The sequence below is a fragment of the Idiotropiscis lumnitzeri genome, chromosome 4 (assembly GCF_059441095.1).
Source record: "Idiotropiscis lumnitzeri isolate Australia: NSW breed Sydney's pygmy pipehorse chromosome 4, RoL_Ilum_1.0, whole genome shotgun sequence".
In the NCBI taxonomy this organism is placed as follows: Eukaryota; Metazoa; Chordata; class Actinopteri; order Syngnathiformes; family Syngnathidae; genus Idiotropiscis; species Idiotropiscis lumnitzeri.
In genome coordinates, this window is record NC_142394.1 from 26360201 (window position 1) to 26370457 (window position 10257).

General features: G+C 43.9%; 1 protein-coding gene across 2 annotated transcripts in view; it reads left to right on the forward strand.

Annotated features, from left to right (window-relative positions):
- mpdz (multiple PDZ domain crumbs cell polarity complex component) overlaps positions 1-10257 on the forward strand; it is a 31129-nt gene that overhangs the window by 20084 nt on the left and 788 nt on the right. The window contains exons 27-43 of one of the 2 annotated variants that reach the window (XM_088295012.1): positions 365-430; positions 531-602; positions 2369-2546; positions 3208-3404; positions 3474-3565; positions 3889-3967; positions 4796-4934; positions 5809-5954; positions 6065-6148; positions 6297-6490; positions 6617-6631; positions 7277-7424; positions 7512-7598; positions 7667-7739; positions 7812-7975; positions 9511-9615; positions 9684-9781. In XM_088295012.1, the coding sequence (XP_088151138.1) occupies positions 365-430; positions 531-602; positions 2369-2546; positions 3208-3404; positions 3474-3565; positions 3889-3967; positions 4796-4934; positions 5809-5954; positions 6065-6148; positions 6297-6490; positions 6617-6631; positions 7277-7424; positions 7512-7598; positions 7667-7739; positions 7812-7975; positions 9511-9615; positions 9684-9781 (1937 nt within the window). The remainder of the gene's footprint in view (positions 1-364; positions 431-530; positions 603-2368; positions 2547-3207; positions 3405-3473; positions 3566-3888; positions 3968-4795; positions 4935-5808; positions 5955-6064; positions 6149-6296; positions 6491-6616; positions 6632-7276; positions 7425-7511; positions 7599-7666; positions 7740-7811; positions 7976-9510; positions 9616-9683; positions 9782-10257) is intronic. The other variant, XM_088295013.1, reaches the window with a different exon arrangement.

The following is a 10257-nucleotide window of genomic DNA, read 5'->3' on the forward strand; positions in this document are numbered from 1 at the left end:
ATCAGAAAGACGGCGAAAATTAATGGTCAAGCTCTTATTTTTCACATCTCCTCCTTGGACATAACGAGTGGCTGGTCAGAAAAGCGCTAAGACGAATTAACCACTCTTATTCACGAAAGACGGTCGTTATTCAACATCACCGTGAAAGGCTAAGCATTGACTAGCGCCGCCGATGGCATGGAGGGGTACTACATCCCATAAATGCGCAGAAGGTCCGGAGTAGTTGGCGTTTCCGTCGGCTTTTGCGGTGTGTTTTGGGCCATTTTCCATTTGAAACAACTAATAATCTTTTTTGCCAACTAGGAAATATTGTGTGTGTGAGAACACCGTGTAATCCAACTTGATGTCTCATTATGTTGCGCAGTCATCAACAAGTGCCGAGTCCATCGAGGAGAATGCGCCAACTCTACCCAGAGACAAGGAGGACAAGGTTGGTCAAGTCGTTTCTATTTGGACTCTGCGGGTGAATGGATGTTGTGTCACAAAAGTGTCATCGTCTAAAGTTGTCGCCCTTTGTCTCTTCTCTATAGGAGGGTGACAGTCACAGTAGACTTGTCCTCCGCCTCTCCCCAACTAACCCTTTCACTCCTACCCCGTTTAAGGTTTGTCGGTCTCTCTGTTGTGGCCTTCCTCTCGTCTGACAGCTTCGCACAGCTTTATGGGTTGACAAGTTCAACCGGGTTTGCTTAAATAGTGGCCATCGCTTCCAATGGATGTCGCGAGGCAATTTAGAGTGTTCAATCAACCTGCCAAGCATGTTTTTAGAATGTGGGAGGAAAGCAGAGAACCCGGAGAAAACCCACGCAGGCATGGGGGGAACATGTAAACTCCACACAGGAAGGCCAGAACCGGAATCGAACCCACAACCTGCGCACCGCGAGGCCACCGTGCCGCTCCCAATTCGCTATCAGGCGTGTTAATTATTCGCAAAATAAAACTCTTTCCCCAAATGACAAGTAGTGACGAGACTGTAAAAAACAAAACAAATGCTGGATGAACTCAAAATTTCAAGGCAACAAACGTCAACAAAAGTAAAATTGGGCAAGTCGGTTAAATATTTAAAGCTTTGCTTGGCTTTACTACATTTCACAACCAATAAATGTGCTATGACTAAAAATGACTCCGCAAATTGTTTTGGAACAATTGTGGTCGCTAACATTGTTGCCCTAAATCGGAATTATTTATATTTTAAATGTTGTTCCAATTAAAATTAAATTAATAAAAAATTAATACAATTTTAGTCACAATTTTTTTTTTTTTTTTTTGCAGTGTAATGACTTCAATTAGCGCAATTGGTTTTAAATCCTGTACCCACTTTCTCTTAAGCGAGCATTTTCAGGAGCCTTTCAAAATGGAGCCCGTTCTAGAAACATTGACTAATTCTTTCCAAATTCTTTCCAAATATAATCAGCATGGCAGCTGCGATGGATAACTCTGCAAACAATACTTCCAGGACATAAATTATAACATGCCTTAAAAACCTCATTCACTGCCAACCATTTTGACACATTTTGCAGTTTTCAACATATATGACACCAAATCTCTCCTTTGATCAGGAAAAAAAAGTTTGTTGCTGCAATTTTGTGCTTATCTCATATCTAAAATGAGACATCAGTGCCATCTACTGGTTGTTGTGCGTCAACAAAGTTGTTTCCAAGTTACGCCACCTATCAGCACCCCTGGTTACTTTTTTGCAAAAAAGCCAGCAGATTGTGCGTTTTCGTGGCCATGCATGCTCATGTAAGCCGGCGTCTTAAATGTTTGTCTGTGTCCAATCATTTGCATTTGTCTTGTTCAATGTGTAGGCAGGCTTGTGTGTGGCAAGTGTGAATGACTCACCATCTCCGGCTAGCTCCGTATCGCGCTCTGCTTTCGAGGGAAACTTCAGGATGAACCTGTTGTGGTCCAACGGGCCTCTCCATCACGCTGTTCATATTTTGTCATCGTGAGGACTGAAACATTGATCGACACTAATTTAGGCAAATGACCGGAAGAGTCACAGAAAGGCACAGGAGAGGATGTTTAGAGAAAAAAAAAAAAAATTCAGATCGTCTATCCGGGTTTGTCCTCAAATTTCCAGAGAAAGCCAATGTAAAGTTTTGTGAGTAGTGTATATTAATATGGAACAAAATGTTATTTGAGTTCCCGTATTGAATTAGCTGTCGACCGAGCCTCACGCATCGACGACACCGAATCATTGACGAGCCTCAACTAACGTAATCTTGCAAAATCAAATCAAATCAGCTTCTGACGATTTGTTGCGCTCTCTTGGCAAAGCTCCGAGCAACTATTGATTCTTCTTCTAAAAAAAAAAAAAGCTTGTATAATTCTCCTGGCCTTTCACTAATATGGATCTATCCTCCTGAAGCCCAAGAAGCGCGATGCTGCAAGGGCGACGCCCGCCAGCGTGGCCCTCGCCTTGCCGGTGGTGCCCCACGTGGGGGAAACGGACACAGACACCCTGCCGGAGACTCAAGCTCCGCCCCTTCAGGTTGATGCGGGGGACGTGGAAGAAGAGGAGGAGGAGGAGTTTGGCAACAACTGGGGTGAGTTCCTTGTCACGTCTGTGTTGTTATTACGATATTATTATAAAAATATATTTATAATAAATCTTAATTATATTTATTATAACATTCATTATTAGTCATGTCTATGACGTTATTACAATATATTATAAAATGTATTTATAATAATTTATATAATACATTTAAAATTATTATATTATTACATTTATTATTAGTCAAGTCTATGTTATGATATTATAAAAATGTATTTATAATAATTAATATAATACATTTTAAATTATTATATTTATTATTACATTTATTATTAGTCTTGTCTATTTTATTACAATATTATAAACATTTATTCATAATAATTTAATAAATTTTAAATGATTATATTTATTATTACATTTATTATTAGTCTCGTCTATGTCGTTATTACGATATTATTATAAAATATACTTATAATAATTTATATAATACATTTTAAATGATTAGATTTATTACATTTATTATTATACTTTATTTATTCATGGTGAGGTGGTTATTCGAACCTTTAAATAATTGGCCCCCGGCTCATAGAGAGATTCTCAAGGTGTGGTGCTGAATATTGTTTGACTTCCAGTACAGTACAGTTCGGTTGTATTTAACTTTGTACAATACATTTGCATTCAATCTTGATGCTTCCTTTGGCACGTTTCAGAGAATATCGTCAAGCGCTACGGCAACCTGCCGGGCATCCTGCACGCGATCGAGTTGGAGAAGGGCGAGACGGGTCTGGGCCTGAGCCTGGCTGGCAACCGGGACCGCGCCCGCATGAGTGTCTTTGTGGTGGGCATCGACCCCGCGGGGGCGGCCGGGACCGACGGACGCATGCTTGTTGGGGACGAGCTCCTCGAGGTGAGAAGTAGGATTGTTGATCAGCATCTTGGACACAGCTGATTTTTATTTTTTTGGGGTGATTTGTAGATTAATGGAGAGGTCCTCTATGGCCAAAGTCACCAGAATGCTTCTTCCATTATCAAAAGTTCCCCATCAAAAGTCAAAATCATCTTTATCAGGTAAACGACACATTTTGGTTTCATTCTTGCAATGTTCAACAACATCCACCAGAGGGAGCCGGCATAACATTTAAAAACACAAGATGGTTGTTAAAAGTTGGTATCCCATGAAAGAAATATTCAACTCTGTTGCTTCCCAAAACGTCAACACCAACCAATGTTGTTTTCGTTGCCTACTGTCAACAAAGTGAACAAACCCTGTAGTTGAGTGTAATTAACTTTTACGACCGAAGCGTTAACCCTTCCGCTTCCCTTGGCTTCCTTCCTTAGTAGACTGTGAGAAGAAGTGACAGCTCACGTGACTTATGACTCTTGCGGAACAGGAACACGGGAGCCCTGGAGCAGATGGCGGTGGGGCCCGTGAAAGACCCCGAGGGTGACGCAGCCGAGCCCCACGCGGAGGTAACAGCCGGGCCCGACTAAGTGTCGGAACACATGTTGCGTGCGTGAACAAGTGGTCAGACAGAGCAGGCCATACCATTGTTGGCTGTATTTTGGGGGGGCTGTTGGGGTTCATCCTTGAAAGCAGCAAGGGCTCGTGCCTTTTCTGTTGCCGGTCCTTCCCTAGGGAATGAGCTTCCATTAAATGTTAGGTAAGCCCCCTCTCCGTCCACTTTTAAAACTCATTTGAAGACACATTTTATTCTTTACCTTTTGACTCAACATGAGACTGTCGCGGTTCTTCTGGTATCTATTGTTATAAATAAAGTTGGATTGCATCATCAATAGACCCACAACTAAGTCTCAAGAAGCTATGCCTGACAAGACACGTGTGGTCTCCCAATTGGCTTCAAAAAGCCCCACTGGCATCTTTTAATATTGACTTCTCGTGTGTATTTTGTGAAAATTCAACCTCTGAGGCCGGTTTCTGTTAGCAACATGACATTTGGCACAAAAAAAGTATCAAGAAGCCATGCCTGGAAAGATACAGGAAGTCTGCCACTTTGCTTCAAAGCGGGTCATTTTGGCCATTTTAAAAGAACGTCCAAGAGATTTTGTCCAAATTTCAACCATGGCATGACTCCGGAAGGATCCCTCCCACGAGTGTCTTTGTGTGGTCCAAGACGCAGCAAAAACCAAGACGGTGTAGTCTGCATGTCATACCACCAATTAGATGGCCCACACACACGCAAACACACGCGCACTTGGTCTTGCACCATGAATGTGACATAAGCAGAATAAAGCCACCCGACAACAGAGCAAATAACATTCCGTTCACGTCCCCGTCAGGACGACGTTGCGGTTGGTGAAGGGACCGCAGACGACAAGGTAGCCATCCAGGAAGGCTGCGCCGCGGCTGTCAATGGGGAAGCGGAGGTCGCCAGTCTGCCGAGTGCGCTCTGCATCAGTCAACCCGAAACGTCTTCAAGTGAGTCACGGAATTAAAGGAGCACATGCAGTCGACATGTTGGCTTGCGTTATTTGTAGCGCTGTCAAGTGATTACATTTTTTTAACTACTGTATTTTTGCGGCCAAAAGACACGCCGTATAAAAGGGCGCAGAGTCAGTTGTAGCTGCCAATTCTTTAATTAGCACATAAACTGGGCGCAGCACACTACGAGGTGCATGCTAGCTCGCGCATGCTACCTAGCTACCTTACCACAAACGTTGTAGAAGCTCACATGACAACTTTGCAGATAACGTCAGGGGAGGGATGTCACTAGTCACCACACTCCTTAGAGTCACGGTTTTAAATCAAAATTAAACGATCACTGAACAGCATACAAGCAAACAAAGAAACACAACTAACCCAAAACATGCATCTCACATGCCATTCATATCCCAAAAAGAAATAAAAATAAGACATAAAGAGTACTGCAATGCATTCTGGGAGCCTATCAGCCTCAGCCAATCAGATGGCTGGTTAGAGAGATGTGAGCGGTGTGCTTTGGGCAGTGTTTTTGTCTGATGTTTCTTGCTTGCAATAAAACGAATGATTAGACAAACTACGACATCGTGGACAGGCATCTTTTTTTCATCTTTCATTTCTCAAAACTACCCACAAACACCAACACTGCAGTAGTGTTAGTTTGCAAGGCCCAGTGGTTAGCTTGTACATGGTGTTTTTTTTGCTGAGATGATGTGCCAAAGATCTACGGCTAATTCGGTACAATATTCGCAAGGTTTGAGAATTATTTTTGAGGAAAATCAAACTGAGTTAACTGAATTCAAATATTTAACGGAGTTAAAAAATCTCCAGAGTTAACGCTTTCATTTTGACATCCCGAGTTATTTGTCTCCAGGTCCGAGTCGTTCGTCCAGCCCGTCTACGCTGGCCTGCGACCCGACCACGTGTCCAATCATCCCGGGCTGTGAGACCACCATCGACATCTCCAAAGGCCGAACAGGCCTGGGGCTCAGCATCGTCGGCGGGTGCGACACGCTGCTGGTGAGGAGGCTTATAAAAGGCACTTCATCTTCTTCTGGACATTTAACGATGCACCGTCTTCACCGTTTCACTTCAATTTTCAAATTGATTTTTGATATTCCCGGCGGCAGGGGGCCATCATCATTCATGAGGTCTACGAAGAAGGTGCGGCTTCCAAGGACGGCAGGCTTTGGGCTGGAGACCAAATCCTCGAGGTCAGGATTTTGAAATGGGCGCCTTATCAGATATGAAAGCCGAAAAACGGCACACCAGAGTGGAGCCCTCAAATATAATTCACTCTCTCAAATTGTGGCCATCGCTCTCGTCGACTCCCCGACCAGCCTCTCTCTTGGTGTTTCTCAGGTGAACGGCATCGACTTGCGTGCGGCCAGCCATGACGAGGCCATCAACGTGCTGCGGCAGACCCCGCAGGGTGTCCGGCTGATCGTCTACAGGGACGAGGCCCAGTACAAGGAGGAGGACCTGTGGGACTCCTTCGTGGTGGAGCTGCACAAGAGGCCCGGCCAAGGACTGGGACTAAGCATCGTGGGGAGGAGGTAACCGATCAAAGATGGATAATGCGCGGGAGTCGGATGTCGACTGAACTGGACTCTGAACGAAAGCTAATCATAATGCAGATTGCTGACGATGGTTTTTCTTTTGTTTTTCTTTTTGCGCTTCAGATCCAGGGACCAAAGGTAATTTAGCGTTCAGTGTAGCATCTGAAGAAGACCAGAAATCCATAGCGTAGACTCACAGTCCACCCTCAGAGATCTTCCTTTTAAAGATGCTGCACAGATTCTCGATAGGGTTGAGGTCAGGGGATGGTGGTGACCTCATCATGTGTTTTTGTTCCTTTTGAAGACATCTCTCCCCCGTAACGCGGGTCACTTTTTCTACAGTCTCATTATAGCGCAAACTTTTTATCACTGATTTTTCGCGAGATCACCAAATCTTTGCCGTGATCATTTTTCAAACACACTCACGCTAGATAGATAAATGAAGCCCCGACTGTGGATGGTATAGAGAAAGATTTGAGCATGCATTTAAGCACCTCCAAAGGCCATACAGGCCTGTGATGGCAAAATGAAGCTTTAAATCTGCTTCATGAACCAGTTGTAGTATTTTTGGACTCCTGTAGATGGCACTCTCGGTTCAACGTTGTCCTGAAAGCACACTGACTTGCCATTTTTTTAAAACCGTTATTTAAAGCAACAGTGCCATCTAGAGGACTCAAAAATACAACCACTGGTTCATGAAGCAAATTTGAAGCTTCATTTTCCCATCACTAATACGGGCGTCACCGACGATTGAGATGTTGAGTCACCGTCTTTCTCTGGTAGGAATGACACGGGAGTTTTTGTGTCCGACATCATCAAAGGCGGCTTGGCGGACAGCGACGGCAGACTGATGCAGGGTGACCAGATCCTGTCGGTCAACGGAGAAGACGTTCGCTCCGCCACCCAAGAAGCAGTCGCGGCTCTCCTCAAGGTAGTGACAATAGGACCCGACGTCGTTAGGACAGATTTCCACTGGGGGGCATCATTTGAATCGGGCTACTCAATCGTTGTGTTGCAGTGTTGCGTCGGCTCGCTGAAGATGGACATCGGGAGGTTTAAAGCCGGCCCCTTCCACTCGCAACGAAGGCTTTCCCAAAGCAGCCCGGTAAGCCGAGACTTTTGTCCGTTTAGCGCGGCAACTGGAATGCCACAAACCAGGTTTCTCTCGTCCAGATGGAACAGACGAGTGAAGCTTGCAGCTCCAAGGTGGCCTCGGGACTCCTTTGCGGTGATGCCAGTCAGCAGGGTAAGTATCCTTGGAAATAAAGCGCGGCCTACATCCAGGAATTAGACGCTCAAACATTTTCCATGTCTGCAGCTCCAGATCACCAGGACGTGAGAACGGCGGAGTTCACGAAAGGTCCCGGTGACTCACTAGGCGTCAGCATAGCCGGCGGGGTGGGCAGCCCCTTGGGCAACATACCCATCTTTATCGCCATGATGAACCCCGTCGGCCTCGCGGCGCAAACCCAGCAGCTCATGGTGGGACATTTTCCATTCGTCTTGATTACGCTTGCTAAGTCTATGCGAGGTATTAGTTCTGCTCGGTCTGCCACGGCGGTCCGCTGCACGTCTTGCTAAAGTTGCAAGAATGTCTGCGATTGCCAAGAGAAGCCACAACATGACAGCAAAGCACTTTCTTGTTTCGATTAGACAAAGCTACGGCCCGACCACAGTAAATGCAGCTCCTCCTCTCTGTTCAACACAAGCACTTGGCACACAATGCCACCAGATGGCGCCAAAGCAATATTTTTCCCGGAGACATGACTTTGGCCTAAGAACATAAACTATTAAACTCTTTGAACGCCAGGAGTGCCATCAATGCTAATTGCCGTCAATTATTTATTTTTTTATGGGAATGAGCGGAGAAACGTCTTAATTCTATTTTGGGCTGTATCAAAACATTGCGGACGCTTGTGAACATGGCAGATCTCTGGGAATTCAACCGTTACGCGCAGCCCGTAATTGAGCAAAGCGTTTGTCAAATCTACTACAATTAATTGACAAAGAGAGAAAAGATGACAGATTATTTCAATCTAAAAGTATAGAAACGTAATACGCATGCATGGCACAATGCGCGCACACACACGACTAAATACTTCCACTACTACTAAATAGCGTGCAAATAGTTTGTAAAGTTTGTCAAATGTCATATTTCTACACTGGTGATATTTGTAATATTTAACTCATTGTGCTTCAGAATACCCTAATTCATTCACTGCCACTGACGGCTACAGACGTCAAAAATCCATTTTAATTTCTCGGCTCGTAGTGAATGAGTTAAAAAATAAAACAGATAAAAAAAAACAGAGCATTGAAAAAAAATGAAGACATTTAAAAGCCAAGTAAAGAATTTAAAAAATAAATAAATAAACCTTCCACCCTTGATGACTGTCAAAGATGAGTGACATGAAAAAAATGTAGTCTTTATCATTTCAGCCATTTTAAGCGTTGCTTAAATGTCCTTCACAAGCCAATTCATCCTCGAAATGTTCCCCATATACCAGACAGTGTGGGCGACGCAAAACTGTCAAACATTTGAATTTTCTGCATAGTTTGATCGGTCGCCATTAAACACAAAACTCAAATAACTCAACTTCCAGTGACTCTCTGGGTGTCAGTATCGCAGGCGTCTTCATTTGGCCGTCCAAATATGCATACCAGCCATTCCAGAATGAGTCTCAAATCCTGACACGAGCCCACAGCTTTTGAAACGAGGGGGGAAGAAAAAAAGGCCACGTTGACAATCGCTGCCCTGTGCGATGCAGGCTGCTCAAGTCGAATAAATCTCCCACTCTTGAATTCGAAGGACACGTTCGGACACAACGCCGCTGCTTTGTCTCACCAGTGTTGCCCCTTCGCCCACGTCGCCAATTCGGTTTGCAAACAGTGCGTTCACTTTTGATTGCCAATTAAAGATGGAGCAAACAAAATAAGGAGCGGATCATTTTGCAATGACAAAGATTCAAATTGTAATTCGAGCACAATTCATATTCCTTCAAATTGTCCGTCTCCAGGTCGGGGACCGGATCACCAGTATCTGTGGGACTTCTACGGAAGGCATGAGCCACTCGCAGGCCGTCACTTTGCTCAAGAATGCCACGGGGACGATACAGCTGCAAGTAAGACCACACACATGACGCGTCCCGTTTGGTTTTTTTGGGTGCCAATAACAGTGTGCGGCGTTTAGGTGGTGGCGGGCGGCGATAACACGGTGACCGGCACAGCTCAGGAGCAGGCGACTGGAGGCCTCCAGCCGCCGAGCTGCATCTTCCAGGATGACCTCAGGTTGGAATATTAGACCAGGATTCTCTTTGCCCTTGTTCGAAATATTGATTGGACCAACTTTTCAATCAATAGCCATATTTAATTGCAGATGCTTTTATGTGTCCCTGAACGTATTTTTGATACTGATTTAAAATAAATAAATAAATAAATCATTACTTTTTTCCAAGCCCATCAGGTGATTTTTTTTTTTTTAAGAAAAGCTTGCGCAATACAAATTTTACTATGCGTTGGAATTTATAGCTATAATATTTCAGAAACAAAATCCATGTTGCTGTTTTTTTTTTTTTTAGTTTTGACAGTGGCTACTAAATCATTATTTTGATTATTAGCTTTAATTTCTGCTTTTATTAAGAATCAAATTTTGATTCTATTTTTGATGCTGATTTTAAAAAAAAAAGAAAAAATCATTACTTTTTTCCAAGCCCATAAGGCAATTTTTATTTTATTTTTTTTTTTTTTAAGAAAAGCTTGCGCAA